Below are 19697 nucleotides of genomic sequence, written 5' to 3'. Positions count from 1 at the left end.
AGGTCTCAGAGCGCCTCAGTGGGAGGAGCTTAAACAGGTTCCTGGATCCACTCCAGACTCACTGAATCAGGATCCTGGGGTGGGCCCGGGAATCCGTGTTTTAAGAAGCTTCCAGGGGCAATTTCCCTGTGGGTGAAGTTTGAGAACTGCCCTTCCGAGGCAAAGGCAGGACACCGGGCAGTAGCTGGGCAAACTGGGGGTGCAGGCCTGACAAACAGAGCCACTGCTCCTCACCTCACTCCCTGTGGCCCGTCTGCCTGCTGGCCCAAGAGGTCAGAGAGACTAAATTCCCAAGAGGGAAATCCAGGGGGAGGGGGGTATGCAAAGTTCCAATTGTTAAAGGTTGCTCTGATTTTTCTGAAATAAAATAAAACAAAACCTGTGTGCTCCATTCACATCTGACACGTAGGCCAGGTTTGGCTCGTGGGCATCCAGGGTGGTGAAGAAGCCAAGTCTCCAAGCGCCTGGCGAGAGGGCACAGAACCTGGAAGAGGACCACATCCCTCCCCACTGTCCCTGCAGCACCCCCAACACAGCACCAGCTGGCAGCGGAGGAGTCTGCACGGCCTGGCTCCCTTGTCATGCAGCAGACAGCATGGTTTGGGGGCTGAGGGGCACAAACAGGTGACACCCATCGTCCCTTTTATAAGCTCAACTACTAGCCACCCGTGTGTGAGCCCCCCGCCACCTGCCGGGTCCTCCTACTAGCAGCAGCTGGCCAGCAGGGCCAGCCCCTGGAGCCCTCGTCAATGATGGTGATGCCACCCGGACACTCTGCCTCATTTCCCTGCTGCACGTCCATGCCAGCCTCCTCCAGGCAGACAGGAGCTCCGCAGGCCAGGGCTGTGTCTGCCCCACCCTACATGCACCCCCAGCACCTGCACAGATGATTCAAACGTGTGTGCCATGTGTGGTTCCATGCAGAGCTGCGGGAGCGAACCACAGGTCACGTGCCAGGTCTCCAGCCACACCGCAGACCCGGCGCTGGGGTTGTCCTAGCTGAGGCAGCTCGGTCCTAACAATACCCTGAGGTCGCGAGCACTGTCCTCACTTGAAGGGAGAAGTAAACCTGCCGGCAGAGCGCTGGACAGAGCAGGCCAGTGGCACAGAGGTGGCTGCAGGACCCTGCCCACAAAACACAGGTGGGCTCCTGGGGGCTCCAGAAGGCAGCACGTGAGCGTGAAGTTGGTCCTGGATACAGAAGACAGACGAACTGAGGCCTGGCAACCCGCAGACTCAAGGTCGTTTGCTGCTTTGGGAAGTGCAGGACCCTACCTGGGGCTGAAGGCCCAGCACCGGCCCCACCAGCCTGTGGCAGGTGCCGTCTCCCTTCAGACCCGCGGTCTCCTCTTCAGTGAGAGAGGCCAGGTGGCACGGCGGCCATTCCCAGGAGCCCGGGGGATCCCTCTTCAAGGGACCGCCCAGGCGGCGGAGGGCACAGCTCCAGCCCCCGCACCCCAGCTCCCCCGCAAAGACACACACCCGCATAGAGGAAGTGCGCTGGAGCCTGAAGACGAGGCTCAAAGGCGGCTGGCCACGAACGCCGCAGCCCAGATAGTGGAACAAGGCACTTGCGCCCCCGGGCCGCGGCTTCCGAGGAAGGGACACGAACCCTCGGCGCCGCCGCCGCTCTGCCGCGAGCCAGGCCCCGCGGGGCAGCCCGGCTGGCAGACGCGCGGTTCCCGGGTCCCCCGGGCCGCGTCAGAACCGCCTCTAGGACCCAGGGGAGCTGCCTCCGAGCCGGGCGGACCGCCCAGGGCGCCTCGACCATGGCGCCTCACTGGCCAATGGGCGGGCGCGGCGGCGGCTTATTTGCATGCAAGCGCGCCCCGGCCAATGGGTGGAGGGCGCCGGCGCGTGCGCGGGCGGCGGCGGCGGCTGCGGGCGGCCGGCGAGCTCAGTCGGAGGATGGCCGCGGCCGCGGCGGGTGGGTCCCCGGGCCCGTCCTCCGGCCCGGCCCCGGCCCCGCCGCCCGCCGGGCCCGGCCCCGGCCCCGCCGCCAGGGGCCCTTCGCAGGCGCCGCGGAGGCGCGGGGACTCTCGGCGCCGCCAGGCCGCGCTCTTTTTCCTCAACAACATCTCCCTGGACGGGCGGCCCCCGAGCCTGGGCCCGGGCAGCGAGAAGCCCCCGCCCCCGCCCCCGCCGCCGGCCGAGGCCCGCGAGCCGCCCGTGCCGCCGCCGCCGCCGCCGCCGCCGCCGCCCGCGCCGCCCTCCGGCCTGCCCTTGCCCGGTCCCGCGAGCAGGGCCTCGGCGCCCCAGGGCCTGCTCAGCCCCGCGCCCGCCCCCGTTGGCCTGGGCCTGGGCCTGGGCCTGGGCCTGGACGGGCAGCGCCAGAGGTGAGTGCCGTCAGGGTCACCTGCGGGCCGGCGGGCCCGGGGCTGGGTCAGCGCAGGGGTTGGGGTCACCTGGTGGAATCACCTGGGGCCCAGCTTGGGCAGGGTGGCCCCGGGGCCTGACAGCCTAGAGCACAGGGTGGGGGTGACCTGGGGGCCACCAGCACAGCAGCGGGTGGGGGGCGGGCTCAGCTCATACTGTGGGGCTCAGGTGACCTCTAGGGGATCCGGATGAGCCCTTGACTCAGGGTTCGGTGGCCTGTCGGCATAGAACTTGGAGATCAGTAGGTGAGCCGCAGACTCACAGTTGGGGTGTTCTGGCCCTGTCAACAAGGGACAGGGGGTTGGGGCACCCTGGGCCTTGCCAGCCCTGGAAGGGAGTCTTGCCCGGGCCCCATCAGCCTGAGATGTCAGAGCCAAGGGTCCTCAGGGGCTCTGTCACCACTCCTGGACGCGGATGTGAAGGTCTCATTTGGGCCGTGTTAGTCCCCAGAGTTAAGGGCCACGGTCTCCTTAATTCTGCCACCCCTGAATGTAGGGTCAGGGTTCTCTTAATCTTGTCAGTCCCTGAACATGGGTCAGGGTTCCCTCAGCTCTTATCAGCCCCCAGACACAGAGCCCTGTCAGCTCTGGACACACCCCCTCCCCAACCACTTTGATCAGTCCCATGGACGCAGGGACTCACAAACATCCCCACACACTCCCCTGCTTCTCTGAACTGGGTGACCCGCTCCGTGTGGGCCAGGGAGCTTCCCCACATTGTGACGTCTAGCCTCACAGTCTCCTGCAGCCGGCCAGACCTCCCAGCCGCTGGTCATTGGAGCCCCCGCCGCCAGTCCCTGCCCCCACTGTCCCCTTGAGCTCAGGTCCCTGGGCCTGTCACATCCCAGGTTACTGCCCCTGCCCTGATTGCATTTCTGAGAACCCCTCAGCCCATCTTAGAGTGACACCCCCTCCCCGAGTTCTGCCCCTCTTGTCTGTGCCCCCTGACAAGGGTGAGTGCGGCTGCTGGACACCGCACATTCTTCGCTCAGAGACCCTGTCACAGCCACCTGCAAAGCTCCAGTTTCCCGTACCCTTGAGCACTGCTCCCCTACCTTCTCCTTGAGGAGTGACGTGGTTCCTGGGTCTGGGACCAGGACTGGCTGCTCGCCAAAGTCCCTTCTCAAGGGCCACTGTCTGGGGACACAGCTTCTGGACAGGCTCGCTCTGGGACAGGCCCTGGCGGTGTGCGGGGAGGGGCTGAGTGCAGAGTCTTGCAGCTTGGTGCCCCCCGGGAGTGGTTGACACCTCGAAGCCACCACAGTTCCCTGGTGTCCAGAGGTGGCTCTCCTTACCTGGAGGTCATCCCAGCTGCACTGGCTGCAGTTGCCTCACACCCCTGGCCCTCAGGAGGGTCAAAGTGATGGGTCTTCTGAGGGACTTCTGGTTGGGAGGGTTGAGTCCAGAATACGGTGCTTCTGGCCGGACTCCTTGACTTTGCATTCAGAGTTCTTCTGAATGGTCCTGAGGCCGCTGTCACGCTTCATGGGTGGAATAAGAAAAGCAGCTGCCTCCTGCACAGGCCGCGAGGATGCCCGTGGCCTGACCCTGTCCCCAGGTCTGGCCAAGGCTCCAGGGAGGGTTGGGGGCCTGTTGGGACAGAGGGATCAGCTTGCCCCAAATGTGGCAGCCAGGCACCACCCTCCCCTTGTCCCTGGGGAGACGGAACTGCTTATCTGACGGGACTGGTGTCAAGAAGACTATTTTCTTGTTGGAAATCAGACCACTTTAAAAACGGAGCCCAAGGCCAGCCTGTTCTTGGCTGGCGGCTGTCAGCCAGGGGACGGTCCCCTCATCATGCCAGGCCTTGTTCCAGCCACTCGGTGCCACTCCAGGGCCAGGCCTATGGTGCAAGGACCTGCAGCCAGCCCACGCTGTGCAGCTTTGTCTTCCTGTCGCAGTCCTGGGTCCTGTGTGTGGTGCTGGACAGACTGTCAGCAAACACTGTAGGTGCCCCCGTTGTGGGCCAGGTCCTGTGAACCAGACAGGCCAGCATCCAGCCCCACGGAGCCGTTCTTGTGGAAGGGCTTCCAGGAGGGTGGATGCTGCGATGAAGAGGGAACCAGGAGCCTGGCCTGGCAAGGGTGCTCACGCTGTTTCTGGAGAGCGTGCAGGGCCAGCGCCCTGGAGGACATGGGGACCAGCTGGGATGTGGTGTGAGTTGGGTGCCCTCCAGCGTTCCCACTGTGCCCTCCCTGATCCCCGTCTCCCTCCAGCTCGCCTGGCCCCACCTGTACAGTGAGCCCTCTCCTGCCCTCCCTCCAACTTGGCCTTCAAATCCTGTTCAGGTATCTCTCTCCTCTTCAGGGCCACACCTGCCCATGCAGAATATGCCCCTCAGGCTCTGCAGCCGAGCGCAGGGCCCAGCCCTTGTGTCTGAGCGTCACTGCCCTTCCCCTGACAGACTGGGCTCCCAGGGTGGGGCTGTCCGTGTCTCTGTGCTCCCCAGGCCTGGAGGGGGCTACTGGCAGTCACTGCTGAGTGCAGGAGGGTGGCTGGTCTCGCAAAGGGGGCTGCTAGCTACAGGCTGTGGACTTGGAAGTTCAGTTGTTTCGGGGAACGGAGAGAATTCTGAGGTTCTCTTTCCAAGGCCTGTGTCGCGAGCGCGGTGGTTTGATACAGGTTCTAGGAACAGACCGGGTTGGAATTCCAGCTCCACTTTGAGCAGGTAGCGTGGCCCCTCTGAGTCTCAGTTTGCTTCTGTGTGAAATAGGTTTACGTTAAGCACTACCTCCTGGAGGGGCTGTTGTGAGGTCGGGTGAATGGGAACGGCTCCTCAAGGGTGGCAGTGGCGGGGCCGGGTCACCGGAGACGCTAGTTACATCCACGTTGCCCAGGGAGCACTCATGGCTTGGTCCATGGTGGGGCGTTCGTGTTTCACACCCAGGGCACAGTCTGGTGTGGCTTTTTTCACTAAGCCAGTGAGCAGATCATCAGAATCCGTGTTTTCCTCCCCAGAACTTCTAACCCAGAGTTTCTTCTCATTTCAACGCGGTGGGCCCTTAACACTCAGGAGCACACCAGGTTTCCGGGCTTCCTCGGCTGGGTCGGAAACAGGCCTTCAGGTGCTCTCTCTGCCCCTGCCAGGCCCCTGCACCTCCTCCGCCGTCACATCAGCGCCCCCTCCTCCCTGTGGGAGGCCGGGGCTGCCGTGACTAAAGCATCATACACTTGGCCGCTTAAAACAGCAGCAGGTTTCCTCGCACGGTCTTAGAGGCCATGGGCCTGCGGTCAGGGTGGGGCGGGGCTGGGCCCCTGTGAGGGCTCTGGGGGGCATCCTTCCTGCCTCCCCTACCTGGCGCGGGTGTCCTGGGCTTGTGGCTGTGATGCTCCAGTCTTCGCCTGTCTTCACACAGCTTCTTCTGAGTGTCTTCACCTGGTGTTTCCCTCGCCTCATGAGGACCCCAGCCACTGGGTCAGGGCCACCCTAATGACCTCATCTTAACCTGATTACACCTACAAAGACCCCATTTCCAAATGTGGTCGTAGTCACAGTCAAGAGGGGTTGCGACTTGAACGTGTATTTGGGGACACAGGACACCAGCCCTCACTAGCGTCCCCGGCACTAGCACGGCGGGAGGCAAGGCCAGGATGCTGCCGGCTCAGCTGGGAGCAGAGACGTCTCCCTCGCTGTCCTGGAGGGCCCGCACAGGGACGGCTCTGCGAAAGGGCCTGGGCTCTTAGTTGCTGTCTTGGTCAGCAGCCACCTTGTGGTCCAAGTTAAAGCAATTTCAGTGTAGCATCTGGCAGTTTGTTCCTGTCATTGATTTTGGAGCCTGGAGAGGAACCACAGGCCTTGCTGAGACCAGCCCCAGGACCGCTGGAATTCGGGGGTTTCATTTTGCCTGGCAGGGACTTGGTGGGACGAGATACCTAGGACCACCCACATATTCAGCAGGTAGGCACAAGGGCCTGCGATGTGCCAGGCCCCCTGCTCAGGCCGGGGTGGGGGGGGGCCAGCTGGACGAGACACTGCCCGCACGCTCCTGGCAGCGGCAGCCGTTGGAGCTCAGACAGTCTGATCCCAGTTCCAGCCGCCCTTTCGCTGGGCCCCTGGCTGGGACTGGGTGGTCTTCAGATGAGACAGGAGCCCTTCTCTGTTTGGCTGGGGGTTTTCAGTTACAAAGTGAAGGAACTTTATCAGATGCTCGAAACTGTCTAAAAAGTAGCAGTTTCTCTTTCTGTGAGCACGTCTGGAGGGGAAGGGAGTGTGGGTCCCTGATTCTAAAGGGGCACTTCTGAGAGCGAGTGAGAGCGGTGGGCAGGCTTGGGGAGACGCAGGGGTCACCTGTGCCCCGACCCCTCAGTAACTGCACCTGAGCTCAGAAAGCAGGGGGTCTGCAAGCCTGGGCCTCCTGTGCCGGCCAGCGGCCCACAGGGCGTCCTCTTCCCTCACACCTTGGCTCCTGTGGAGTGGGAGGTGGGGCGGGGGTGAAAGCAGTGGCCCCTCTCTTGGCTGGCCTGGTCTGTCATAGCATCACTGGCAACACAGGCTGAGCTCAGAAAAGGGGCCCAGAGAAAACGGTGTAGGAGCAGCCTTGATCCCAGCTCACCCGCCAGGGCCAGGAGGGCCCCCCGGGGGGGGCAGGGTCCAGGGGCCGAGGGGGCCGGTGCCCAGACCGCCCACTGGGGCACAGATCGCAGCCCCGCCTCTCACCAGCTGTCAGAATTGCCACCTGGAAACTGTGGGTCGTGAGGACTGAATTTATATGTAAAACACTTACAAGGAAGGAAAGATAGAGGAACACCTCAAAGTCAGATCCACGAAACCAGCTGGGGTCAGATCTTCAGACTTGGTGGGACCAGAGACATCTGTGCTGCAGTGACCAGAATGAACTGGGCGAGCTGGGCGGCAGAGCTCGGACGGGCCCTGGGCAGCGGCCTGGCGGGTGGGGGAGCGTGCCGGGGGCCTCCGCAGCCTGCGGACGAGGCCCCAGGTGTGTGGGAGCCAACAGGCCAGCCGGGAAATTACCCGAGGAGACAAGGCAGGGGAAGCCAGGCCGGCCGCTGTGTGGGGCTGCTGAGCCCAGCCGCTCTCCAGGGGCGGTCCTGCCCCTGCTAGGCCGGCTTCTCTGCCTGGGCCCAGGGCCCACGCGCCCTCCTCCGGTGGGCGCTCTCTCCAGGCAGGCCTGCCTCACAGCTGCCGTGGGGTCAGGGCTCACCTGGCCCCATCCCGGGCCTCTTGGGACGCTGGGTATCTGCCTGACACAGCCTCCCGCTGCCCTCCTTCCCTCCCTGCTGTCCTGGCCGGGCCTGGGCCCCAGGTCCCCTTACCTGAGGCCTCCTGCACTTCCACGTCTCCCCCAGGCACCCTCCCTCTGACCTGGCCGGTGCCCTCCTCCCTCACAATCAGAGGGGTGGGCGGATGTGCCACGGTAGTGGCCTTGACCTGAGGGTGCAGCCCGCTCTGGGTTTCTGGGCCCAACACTGGGTGGGAGGCTGCCCTCCCAAGCTCCCTTGCATGTGCTAGGCACTGGTAAGGCCCCCACCCAGGATGGTTTTGAACCAGACCAAACATCTGTTTGTCTCTGGGACAACCCTAGCACCTTCCCCACCTCAGAGGGCTGGTAGGAGCCCCTGTCATCGGGCAGCTAGTCCTCAGTCACCTGTGGGTACTGGGACGCGCTCCTCCCTGGCCACCCAGCACATCTGTGGGTCTCTGGGCTTCAGTCTCAGGCCTGACCTGAGGCCACATGTGTCCCCTCCTGAGGAGTGGCTAAGGCTGTGCCCCCAGCCCACAGGGCCTCATGCCCAGATGCTCAGAGCCTCCTCAGCACGGGTCTGGTGGAAGTGCTAGTTAACAGGCTTTCTGCTCCCTGTCACTGGGCAGGGCTTTGCTCCAAGAAGAATCCCCGCCGCTGGGCCTAGACCATGGCGAGGAGGAGCTGTTGGCTGATGCGAAACCCATTGGCTCCTCTGATGCTCGGTTGGGGATGGAGGCAGGAGAGTGCCAAGCACGGTGTCCGGTGTCTCCCGCCAGGTGACAGGCACGAGTGGTCCCAGGAGAGTGATGGTGCCAGGGCTGCAGCTGCCCTGGAGGGAGTGAGGGCCACATAAGAGCTGAGCCCAAAGTCAGGGAGGACATAGCCACTGGAGGAGCTGGAGAAGGAAGATTCCAGACCAAAGGAACAGCGCTCTGGGGGCCCTTGGTGGGGGGCTGTGGTGCGTGCAGGGAGCGGAGGGCAGACAGCGAGCAGGCTGGGTCGCCTCCAAATGCTCCTGGGTGTCCTGTGCTGGGGACTGGGGTGGGGTGTGTACAGGGCCCTTGTGGGGCCGAGGCAGGGCTGTCAGCACTGGTGATGGCTCCAGACGGGTTTCTTGGCTGCTGCACCCCCAGGTGGGCAGAGGAGGGTTGGCAGGACAGGTGCTCACCTGAGGGCCAGTCCTGCAGAGCTACCACTGGACCTTACCCAGCCCACCACGCCCCCTTCCCGGGGCTTCCACCTGGGCCCTCAAACCTGCAGAGACCTTACAGAAGTGTCTCTCCCTGCCTCCAGCCCGCTGTGGGCCAGCGTGGCCTGCCCCACCAGTCCTGGGCCTGAGAGCGCTCTTGGGACCCGTGGGCTGAACTCCGAGAGGCGGCCGCAGACCAGGGTACAGCTGGCCACAGCTCTGCGTCCCCCTCAGATTCTTCTAGCAAACTCTGGCCCTTGGGTGGCCCTGCCCAGCATGCAGACCTTTCCGCAGACCCCATGGCCTTCTGTCCCCGTGGCCTGGGGGCCTCCCTTCCCAGAGGGGAGCCTGGTACCTGAGTAGCAGATGGCACCTTGTGGGGCCTGTGGCCCTGGTTCTGCAGCAGAACCTGCAGGGCAGCCCCCGGTGTGTATCCTAAGGCCCCGCGGTTTCCTCTTCACAGAAGGCGCATCGCCTCCCAGCGCTGCTCCCTCGAGTTTCTGGAAGACACAGTGGGATGTCCCTCGGTTCAGCGGTAAGGAGCCCTGCGGCTGCCCGCCCCGCGGCCTGTGCCCCGGCCACTCACCTAGGGCCAGAGAGAGTCCCAGAGGGGAAGAGTGACCTGCTTTTCACCTGCAGGACAAAACACATATCCGGGTCCCCGAGACACAAAGGCCTGAAGAAGACTCACTTCATCAAGAACATGAGGCAGTACGACACCAAGAGCAGCAGGTACCGCCTGGCGGCCGAGGCCAGGGCTGCCCTCCGCGCCCCGAACCTGGCGGCCGAGGCCGGGGCGGCCCTCCGCGCCCCCGAACCTGGCGGCCGAGGCCGGGGCGGCCCTCTGCGCCCCCGAACCTGGCGGCCCCAAGCTACCCTCGTCAGCAGCCCTTTCTTCCTTCAGTGCACAAGTCTCATCGCCACAGCCCGCCCCATGTCCTTTTAGAAGTGGACCCTCCTCCCCGTCACCTCCCTACCCTACTCCCCACATTCACTGAGCTCCAGGGCCCATGGTGCATCCTGGGTGAGGAGCCACCCAGCAGGGACCACCACTGAGCAGGCGTGCTGAGGTGCAGGCACAGTGGAGATAGTGGGGACGGGCAGGGGCGTCCAGGAGAGAAGGCCTTGCTCTATTTGGGAAGCACAGAGGGGACCTGTCCTCCTGGAACTGGGGTGCAGAGCGCAGCTGGGGCCCAGCACAGCCCTCGGAGGCCCTGTGCCTGTGGGTGCTGGGTGAGGGGCCTTTGGGGGCCGCTCCTGTCACCTGTCCTTCACGCCCCATGTCCCTCATACCCCACATCCTTCACAGCCCACCCTGCAGGCCCTGAGGCATCATCCTCGTTCTCCTGACCCAGAGGGTCCCCAGACCCTTCTCCTGCTGGAGGCCGTGCGCAGGCCTCCAGCAGGCAGCCCTGGTCAGGGAGTGCTGTGTCTTCCCAGAGGTGGCCGTAGCTTGGACAGTCCCTGACGCCCCAGCATGGTCCCCAGCAGGACAGGTGTGGCCTGGTATGAGGAGCAGGCTCTGGGCCTGAGTACTGAGCTGGCTTCAGGGGGCTCCAGTGCCCAGTTGTCACAGCCAGGAAAGGGCAGTGGGTCTCCCACTGTTGTCTTCCCTGCTAGACTGAAGCTGGGCCAGGCAGAGCTGTGCCCAGAGGAAAGGGAGGGCCATCCTTCCTGCTGTGTCCCTCACGCAATGGCCCCTCAGGACAGTTTGGCTTAGGACATAGAACTGGGCACTTTCTGGACCTGTTAGGGTCCTGTCCCTCCAGGATGGTGAGGACAGACTCCCTGAACTGAACATCCTCTGGGCACCTCTGTCTCTCATGTTCTCCAAAGCCTGGCCTCCACCTGCACGGGGCCAGGCATGGCCCTCCATGTAGCGCATCATGTGGAGGCTGTGTGCTCACTGACTGGACAAGACCTGATGCCTTTGTTGAGTGCCTGGAGGAAACCAGGGAGAGCTAGCAGCCAGGTGGACTCACCCCGTGCCCTGGGCCTCCTGACCTGAGAGCCCCCAGGACACTGGGGCAGTTCCCATCACCTGAGTCTAGGCAGGAAGGGCCCCTGGAAACCCCTGCTGCCCTGTTCTAACCCCCATCCTCCCCTCAGGATCGTGCTGATCTGTGCCAAGAGGTCCCTGTGTGCGGCCTTCTCAGTCCTGCCGTACGGAGAAGGCCTGCGGGTCAGGTGAGAGGCCGGTCCCCACGCGGCAGGGGCCTGGTCTGGCTGCATCCACTCGTGGCAGCCTCACACAGGGGCCAGCAGACCAGCTTCCACCGAAGCTCCTCGGGAGTTCGGAAGGCCATCTGGGTCCAGGTTCTCTGGGAGGGGCATGTCCGCACTTGTTATCTCGTGTGAGCTGCTGAATGCAGGCGCCTGGGACGTCCCTCCAGCCAGGACACTGCCGTGCGTCCCTGTGACCAGTCCAGGCAGCTGTGTCCCCGCGTAACTAGGGAGAGGGATATGGCTGTCGGGGTGGGGACAGTGTGACCTGGCACGAGAACAGGCGGGAGGAAGCCTTCTACCCCGTGGGCTGAGCCACGCTGGCCGAGGACGTGGCTGCGGGTGGAGGGCACACACCTGGGGAGCGAGCTGGATGAAGTGGAGGTTGGCCCGCCTCCAGGGAGTGTGAACAGGAAGTGCCTGTGCCCCGGGAAGGAGCAGGTTGCGGACAGTCCTTGCGACAGGGGTCCTTCCCTGTGTCGCCGCTGAGGCCAGTGCTGCTCTTCCCACAGTGAGGAAACCAGTGTCACCTGGGCAGGCACGGAGGGCGCGGCAGCGGGAGAGCCTGTGTGGGGAGGTGGGGGGCCCAGCAGCTCGCCCCGCTCTGTGCGTTGCAGTGACCTGCGGGGGGACAGCCAGAAGCAGAGGCACCCGTCCGGCGGCATTTCCGTGTCTTCAGAGATGGTGTTTCAGTTGGAAGGTGTCGAGTTGGGAGCGGATGGAAAGGTAAGAGTTGGCGCTGTACTCAGCAGTGGGGGGACTTAGTGTATCCAGGAGGTGGGCTCAAGGTCGTTTCAGTTCAAGTTTCTAAAATGCAAGGTATCCGTGGGAGGGAGCCACGCAGCCTGTGGGGCGAGCCTGCTGCCCCCGGCAGCTGGGTGGTGAGGGTGTGGGAGGTCGGGGCTTGGAGGCAGGATGAAGCTCCTGGCTCCAGACCCCAGGTGAGGGATGGGGGGCTCGCGGAGCGATCAGCAGCGGTCCTGGCGGCGTGAGCCGCCAGGGTCCCTTCCTGGTCTGCATGTGGGAGCGTTTGTGCGGGGCCTTCCTGCCACAGGAAGGAGCAGAGGGGAGCTGGCTTGACCTCTGGTCTTGGATGGGGTCATGGGGCTGAGCCCAACCCACTGCCTTTCCAGGTTGTGTCCTACGCCAAGTTCCTGTACCCCACCAATGCCCTGGTGACACTCAAGCCGGACAGCCATGGCCCGCCGCCTCCGCCCCGGCCCAGCGTCCCCCGCACTCTGCCGGGGTCAAGATGTAAACCAGCCCCTGCCAGGGCAACACCAGCCGGCCCGGAACTAGGTAGCCTGAGGGCTCTGACCGTGCAGGGCGAGCAGCCACAGGCGCTGGACCAGGGGCGCCACGTGGCAGGCAGACCAGTGAGTCACACTGGAGTCCACAGTGCTCAGTCCAGGCTTGGGGAGTGGGGTCCACTGATGGCTCTGTGGGTCCTTCCTTGTCAGGACGTCCATCCTCCCACTCAGCTCTAGGGGAGGGGGAGCCCCTGGACCCCCGAGTGTCACTCCCCTGGTCCACAGTGACGCCCTCAGCCCCAGCTGCTCCCTGGCTCCAGACAGCTTCTGACCGAGGCTCGGGTTGGCACAAGCTGTTGACCAGGGCGCAGGGCTCATGGTGGGTCAGGGCTGCCCTCTGCTTGCAGGGACTGACGCAGGGGATACCCTAGAGTACAACCCCGACCTCCTGGATGACCCTCAGTGGCCCTGCGGCAAGCACAAGCGTGTCCTCATCTTCGCGTCCTACATGGTACGGGGCCGCCGCTGGGGCTGGGCTGCGCCGAGGGGCGCGTGCGTCGGGAAGCGGTGCTGCCACGCACCCGGGTCAGCCCTCGCCCCAAGTCACTCAGGCCTCAACCGGGTGCCTGGCTGCTTGGGCCTGGCCCCTCTCTGTTGCAGACCACGGTGATAGAGTACGTGAAACCCTCCGACCTCAAGAAGGATATGAACGAGACCTTCCGGGAGAAGTTCCCACACATCAAGCTGACGCTGAGCAAAATCAGGAGGTGAGGAGGGCCGAGGCAGGCGTCCCCGGGCCCACCGCAGCAGCACACGGGCCTCACCTCCCGTTTCGGGTGGATTCCCGAGCTGGACAAACCCAGAGGCGCCCCTCCCAAGCCCACCCGCATGCCTTCCGGCCAAGCCAGCAGCAGCAGCCCCCTCGCGGCCTCCCCCAGGCAGGCCCCCAGCGCATGTCGCACCTACTCCCACGGCGCCCTCCTCGCTGGCACCCACTGCACCATCCCCGCTGTGACCGTTCCCCCTCCCAGGGTAGGAAACCAAGGCCCCACAGCGCCTGGTCCAGACTCCACTGCGGCACACCCATGCCTCAGGGCCTTTGCATTGCCAGTCGCACCCCACACTGGCCCACGCCCTGCTCTGTCCTCTGTGGGGCCCCCTTGAGGACAGTTGGGTGCCACAAGCCCCAGCGAGGGGCAAGTGGAGGCCAGGACTGGCCTGCTGCCCGCCCAGCCGGCCCTGGGGCTGGGCCCTGCCCTTCGGGGAAGGGTGCTGGGAGGCACATCCCTCAGGAGGGTGTAGGCACTCCTGGCCCCCCAGCCTTGGCTCTGTGAACCCACAGTTTAAAGCGAGAAATGCGGAACCTGTCTGAGGAGTGCGGCCTGGAGCCCGTGACGGTGTCCATGGCCTACGTGTACTTCGAGAAGCTGGTCCTGCAGGGCAAGCTCAACAAGCAGACCCGCAAGCTGTGCGCGGGCGCCTGCGTGCTGCTGGCCGCCAAGATCAGCAGCGACCTGCGCAGGAACGGCGTGAAGCAGCTCATCGACGTGAGTGGCCGCCCCACCGTCCCCACCCCGCCCTGCCCACCTGCCCCTGCCCGCCCTCGCCCAGCCTGGCCCCCCGGGCGGGGACCCGCCGCTCAGCCCGCCTCGCCCTGCTCTTCTTCAACACAGAAGTTGGAAGAGAGGTTTCGATTCAACAGACGGGACCTCATCGGGTTTGAGTTCACCGTGCTCGTGGCCTTGGAACTTGCTCTGTACCTTCCCGAGAGCCAGGTGTTGCCTCATTACCGACGCCTCACGCAGCAGTTCTAGCCTGGCCCGGCACCTCGGCGCCGCAGCACGCGCGTGGGCCCGGGGCGGCTCTGGGCCCTGCGGTGCGGACGCCCGGCCTTCCTAGCTGGTGCTGCTCCTCCTTCCCAGCCTTGCTTCCTGGGGACTCCGCTCTCATCCCAGCGCACACGCGCCACCGCTCGCTCTCGAGCACCTTCCTGTGATCTCCCAGGGGCGGAACGTGGGGCTGTCACTGTGTCTTTTCTCCCTGTGCCCGAGACCGTCTGGCACCAGAGCTTTGGTTGGCGGCGCGTGGCAGCGAATCCTGACTTCGCAGCGTCTCCTTCCTGCTGGGCGTGCCCCGGCCTTCTGCAGGCTGCCGTGGCCACAGCACGAGCACCTCCAGATCTCCCTCAACACACTGAAGTGCTGAGTTCACCTGCTGAAGCATCAGTCTTGGCTGGTTCCGGTCGGTGTGGAAATTGCACTGTGGAACGTGGCCTCCCCAGCCCCGCCCCATCGGCCGGCTGCCTCCCAGTCCCGCCCAGCCCCTGGGGCTTGGCCACTCACCTCCCGCAGCCCACAGGCAGAGCTCGGGCATCAGCCTCAGCCACGAGGGCAGGCTCTGGTTTGCTTGATCTCGTCTTCTACTCTTGGACCTGGTCTGAGGATCGCGTCACTGTGAACTCCTGTGTCACACCCCTCAACACCCTCGCCCACCGCAGGCGGGGTCCACCCTTCGCCTCTCACCAGGAAAAGCCCTGTTGCCCGGGACACTGGGAGCCCTCAGGACGATGGGACTGCCGGCTCTTGATCTTCTAAGCAATATTATGGAGGAAACAGTTTGTTTATTGTCATTTAGGATGTGGGTTTTTTTTAAGGCAACAAAAACTGGTTAAATGAAGTCTGCCGAAGCTGTGACTTGAACCACACTTGACCCTCGAGCAGGGAGACTAACCTCACAGCCCTGCCTCCCCAGGGGGTTGGTGCCCGTGCCTTCCCCCAGGGCAGGAGGAAGCAGCGCCTTGGCCAGTGCAGCCTGCCCCAAGCAGACCCCGAGGGCAGGTCTGCGCCCATGTCAGCTCCTCCGCGCCCTCTCCGCTCATGGCCCCACCAGAAATACCGAAGTCCGAGGACTGGAGTTTCTCCCTTCATGGGTCAGCTGCTCTAAGAAAGGACCATGCTGGCTGGCTGGGCCGTTAAGCTGCTTCCCCATTGCTGTCCTATCAACCTGTCACTGGAGGGGCCCAGGACAGCCCGCCCTACATGCCATCCGTGCAGACTGGTGCTTTTGCAGCAGGGAGATGCCAGCCCTCATCACTGCACTCAACCACCAGCAACTTGGCCTAGACCGCAGTAGAGGTGCAGGGGGCCACCTGCAGACCCACTCCCACCCTGTTGGCTGCTGCTCCTCCTTCCTCAGTCGCTCACTTTCTGGGAGACTGTAGGGTGGCGCTTGAAGCCCAAATCTGTATCCCACCCTTATTGAGGAGTGCCTCTTCCCTGCCTCCCCAAGATGGCCCCCCAAACCCCGACGCGCACCAAGGGGGGCCTGGAGGATGAAGCTGCTATGCCCCAGGCAACTCTTCTGGAAAGTGACCTGTCCTGCCACCACAGCGTCTCAAGTCTTAGTGACACTCCTGTTAGAAGCACTGCAAGGGACTGACTTCCAAAACTTATGTCCTGGTTTACACTTACCCTTGAGGGACACACCTTGGGAATTTCTATACAAACGGAACGGCTGATACAGTAATTTAAGTTTGAATGTTTATGTAGTGACATTTAATCGTTTACCAAACCCTCCTGTAACCTTCCCCTTAGTGCGTAATTTTTAACAATGCAAGAGCTGCCACCGTGTGGTACTCGAGCAAAGCCAGTATTTAAGGCAAACTTCAGCCTAAACCCTCTTCCTCTAGAGCCAGCCCAGCTGTCCCTACGTCCAAGGGCCTGGTGCCACCCCCTCAGTCCCCAGCAGGCACTGTGGATTTAAATGTTCTAAGCAGGCTGTTGGACCTCAATGTCAAATTGTGTATCACGGAAGTTTGCAAACAGTGATGTATTTGTCCTTTAAGTAAAATTTGGTTTTGCAACATGCTTCCTAGGCCTTCAGCTGATCAACCCTGGTGAACCATTAACAACAAAATGCCGGCCCCTCCAGAGCCCACAGGCGTGTCCCCACACAGGCACAGGATGAAACAACACTGATGGGTTTTCACTGTTTATTTATAACAAACATCCCACATCCATGATCCTCTCCAGTCTCAGAAATTCCTAGAACAAAAGGAAGGACAATGTTAAAACCTGATTTCTAGAGACGTCCCAGACCTCTGCCCAAACTCCAGCTCTCTTACTTTGAGACGATGCCGTCGGCCTTGGCCAGTCGGAGAATGGAGTCATCTGACTCGCCCTAGAGGGAAAAAAGCACACTGGGGCCATCTCCACAGCTGGCTCAAGTGAGGACACCCTAGCAGTGGGCAGACACCTGACTGTGCAGGGGAGGCCCTGGGGACCTGAGAGAGCCTATGCTAACTGGGAAGCTCCAAGGTCAAGGCCTGCCTGAGTGCTTTCTCAGGGGGGCCCTTCCTTGGGCCCTCAGCACCCCTTTTCCACCACCATGAAAGGACCGCAGAGTCCAGTCCAACAGGCTCGAGTCTATTCTGCCAACAAACCTGCTCAGGCCTGAGGACAAGGAGGGAGATGCCATTCCTGCTCAAAGGCCCCCCCAGGTGGGCAAGGCCGAGGACACTCACCATCCTGCGAATGGCCCCACAGATAGCATAGGTTTTAAACTGACCGTTGAACCTTCCTGTCACCTTGTCGACCTATAAATTGAGAATGAGGGTCACAAGGAGGCGCACCCAAGTGCCTTTAGATCTAAATCTGGGGTTTGGGAATCAACGCTCAGGCCGGCACAGACCCGCCCCCTCCCCAGCCGGCAGGCCCTCCCGCCGCCCGGCTCACCTCGGCCACGTTCATCTGGATGGACGCGTGGTCCTTGGCGCCGATGATGCGATTGCTGGCGGAGCTGCGGGGGAAGCGCAGTGAGCGGGGAGAGGGCCGGGCAGAGGGAGGGTGGAGGGGCCGGAGCGGGACGGTGCGGGGCGCTCACCATTTCCGGGGCACGTACAGGTCCACGAACTCGCCGGCGTCGTTCTGCATGACTGCGGCCTGCGGGACCAAGCGCGGCGCCGTGAGGGCCGGCCGTGTCGGCGAGCCCCCCCGCCCCGACCGACCGGCCCGGCCCGACCCGACCCCGCGCGCTTACGTCCCTCCCGGCTAAGCCCCGACCCCGGCCGCGCGGTCTCCAGCCCAGACCCCGACTCCGACCCCCACGCGGTCTCCAGCCCAGACCCCGACCCCGACCCCCCACGCGGTCTCCCGCCCCGACCCCGACCCCCGCGCGGTCTCCCGCCCCGGCCCCGGCCCCGACCCCGGCCCCCGCGCGGCCTACCTGATGGCAGCAGGATGAGCGCGAGCGCAGAAAGGAAGCTCCGCTTTCCCCGGCAGCTCTATTGGCTGGCGAGGCGGGACCTCTGCGAGTACTTCCGGGTCCCGCACGCCGCGGCGAGTCTGCGCAGGGAGCGCGGCCTGCCCGTGACGCACTTCCGTTTCCGGGGCGGGAAGCCTCGGGCGTCCGCGAAGCTGTGTCGGAGTCCGGAAGCGTCGGTGTGGCCACAGCCTGGGTCGCGAGGGCCGGTCGGCGTGCCGGCGGGCGTGTCCCCGCCGTAGTGGGCTTCACCCGGAGTGCACGCTTCCCGCCGCCGGGCCCAGCTGGTGCCCACGGCCGCCCCGCAGGACCGTGTTCATGTGAACGTGGGAGGTGCGGGCCACGCCGGGGAACGCTCCCCCGGGGACGGGCGAGGCAACGCGAAGATGGACACACGAGGGGCAGAAGAGCAGCGGGCGCGGAGAGCCCGTGGGGTCTTGAGGGTGGCCGGGACGAAGCCCCAGGCAAGGGAGAGAGGACGGCAGGGCTCGGGTGGGGGGCGCCCTCCTAGGATACAGAAGCCGAGGCCTGAGCAGGGAGGGAGCCTGGCCAAGCTGAGTGGCAGAACCCGGTCAGACGCCCCCACAGCCCTTGCCCCGCACCCTCCGCCCTTTCCCCAAAACCCACTCCCACCGCAGCCCCTCCTCCCACTCACCCCCACTCCATTCCTCCGCAGAGCAGCAGTGACGAGAGGAGCCCAGCCAGGCCCGTTGCTGGTGGCAGGGGTCTGTTAAGGAAGAAAACAAAAACCCCAGACTGCAGAGCCAATTTCCCCGCGTCCCCCTGCCCATGTTCCTGGGAGTGTGCCCACAGTCTCTCGGCTAAAACATCCTTTGGGACTTCATCTCACAGATGAGGCACGAGGCCCCTTGGGGTGGACTCCTGCCTGCCCCTGCTGCCCGTCGCCGAGCCCGGCAGTGGCCTCTGACATACAGATGGCCCTTTGCTTGGCAAGCCCTCTCCAGCCTCCAAGCCTCAGCTCCCACATCGCTTACCCACTCAGGTCCCTGTCGGGTGGCAGTTAGGACTCTCAGTGTTCATGCCATCCCTGAAAGGTGTGTGCTCTCCAGGGCCCCCAGCACGTGCAGGGACGCTGCGTGTTTCTGTTTGTGGTTGGGGGTCTGCACAGCTGGCCTTCCTGTCTGTGTCTGCGTGTGGGTCAGCCCAGCTAGGCCTGCTGACCAAGAGATCTGTAGTTGGAAGACAAGAGACGAGACAGCACCAGAAAGGAGAGGCAGTGTGGGGAGATCTTTGAGAGTCTTCCTTATTCACCAGAGTAAGTAGTATGGACAAAACCCCTTTTGTATGTGGCCAAATGATTTTTGGCAAGGGTGCCAAGTCCATTTAAGGGGGAAGGGCTATCATGTCAACAAATGTGCTGGGCAACCTAGAAACCCACACGTAAAAGAATGAACTGGACCGTCACTTCACACCGTGTGAAAATTAATTCAAAATAGATCAAGGACATGAATGTAAAACCAAAAACTATAAAACTGAGAAGAAAACAGGGCACAACCTTCATGACATCGGCTTTGGCAGTGATTTCTTGCACGTGAGACCAAAGGCACAGACAATAACAAAAAAGACAGGTTGGACTTAAAAGAAAATTTTAAATGTGTGTGTCAAAAAGACACCATCAACAGTAAAAAGACAACCCACAGAGTGGGAGAAAATATTTATAAATCATAGAACTCTTAAAACTAAACAACAAAAAAACCCTAATTTGAAAGTGAGCAAAAGACGCTAAGAGACATGTCGCTACAGGAGATACACAAATGGCCAAAAAGCGCATTTAAAGATGCTTATCGTCCACAAATCAGGGATATGCAAATCAAAACTTGGAGACACCACACACCCATCAGGATGGCTACTATAATTCTAACAAACAAAAACATGATGAGGAACCCTTGTGCGCTGCTGGTAGAAGTATAAAATGGTGCACCTGTTGTGGAGAACAGTATGGTGGTTCCTCAAGATAATTAAAAGTACAGCTACTGCAGGATCCAGCAATTCCACTTCTGGGTGTTTACCCGAGCTAACTGAAAGCAGTGTCTTGAAGAAATACTTGCACACCACGCTCACAGCAGCAGCATTCACTATAGCCAGGAGGGAAGCAGCCCAAGTGTCTTGGTGGATGAATGGGTGAGCAAAATGTGGCCTATACACCCGATGGAATATTACTCATCTATAAAAAGGA

The 19697-nt window shown here is 62.8% G+C and overlaps 2 protein-coding genes across 2 annotated transcripts; one reads left to right on the top strand and one right to left on the bottom strand.

Annotated features, from left to right (window-relative positions):
* Window positions 1-1875: 1875 nt before the first annotated feature.
* On the top strand, window positions 1876-16107 carry CABLES2 (Cdk5 and Abl enzyme substrate 2). The gene is made up of 10 exons (XM_072944546.1): window positions 1876-2336; window positions 9232-9303; window positions 9408-9500; window positions 10878-10955; window positions 11609-11717; window positions 12125-12290; window positions 12649-12752; window positions 12902-13008; window positions 13584-13788; window positions 13915-16107. The coding sequence occupies exons 1-10, from the start codon at window positions 1909-1911 to the stop codon at window positions 14053-14055; spliced, it is 1503 nt and encodes a 500-aa protein (XP_072800647.1). The 5' UTR covers window positions 1876-1908; the 3' UTR covers window positions 14056-16107.
* Window positions 16108-16218: 111 nt separating this feature from the next.
* RPS21 (ribosomal protein S21) lies at window positions 16219-17556 on the bottom strand. The gene is made up of 6 exons (XM_031687649.2): window positions 17465-17556; window positions 17123-17181; window positions 16975-17038; window positions 16764-16835; window positions 16365-16420; window positions 16219-16284 (listed from the first exon to the last, which is right to left on the bottom strand). The coding sequence occupies exons 2-6, from the start codon at window positions 17170-17172 to the stop codon at window positions 16275-16277; spliced, it is 252 nt and encodes an 83-aa protein (XP_031543509.1). The 5' UTR covers window positions 17173-17181; window positions 17465-17556; the 3' UTR covers window positions 16219-16274.
* Window positions 17557-19697: the final 2141 nt, after the last annotated feature.

The sequence above is a fragment of the Vicugna pacos genome, chromosome 19 (assembly GCF_048564905.1).
Source record: "Vicugna pacos chromosome 19, VicPac4, whole genome shotgun sequence".
Taxonomy (NCBI): domain Eukaryota; kingdom Metazoa; phylum Chordata; class Mammalia; order Artiodactyla; family Camelidae; genus Vicugna; species Vicugna pacos.
This window is presented reverse-complemented; position numbering and strand designations above follow the sequence as displayed.

What these genes read in the sequence shown, in the direction of transcription:
- RPS21 (XM_031687649.2), bottom strand. Translation starts at nt 17,172, where the DNA reads ATGCAGAACGACGCCGGCGAGTTCGTGGACCTGTACGTGCCCCGGAAA. An exon ending in CTGTACGTGCCCCGGAAATG is followed by an intron (nt 17,039 to 17,122) that starts GTGAGCGCCCCG and finishes CTTCCCCCGCAG; the next exon opens with CTCCGCCAGCAATCGCATCA. An exon ending in TCCAGATGAACGTGGCCGAG is followed by an intron (nt 16,836 to 16,974) that starts GTGAGCCGGGCG and finishes CTCAATTTATAG; the next exon opens with GTCGACAAGGTGACAGGAAG.
- CABLES2 (XM_072944546.1), top strand. Translation starts at nt 1,909, where the DNA reads ATGGCCGCGGCCGCGGCGGGTGGGTCCCCGGGCCCGTCCTCCGGCCCG. An exon ending in GGATGTCCCTCGGTTCAGCG is followed by an intron (nt 9,304 to 9,407) that starts GTAAGGAGCCCT and finishes TTTCACCTGCAG; the next exon opens with GACAAAACACATATCCGGGT. An exon ending in ACGCTGAGCAAAATCAGGAG is followed by an intron (nt 13,009 to 13,583) that starts GTGAGGAGGGCC and finishes GTGAACCCACAG; the next exon opens with TTTAAAGCGAGAAATGCGGA.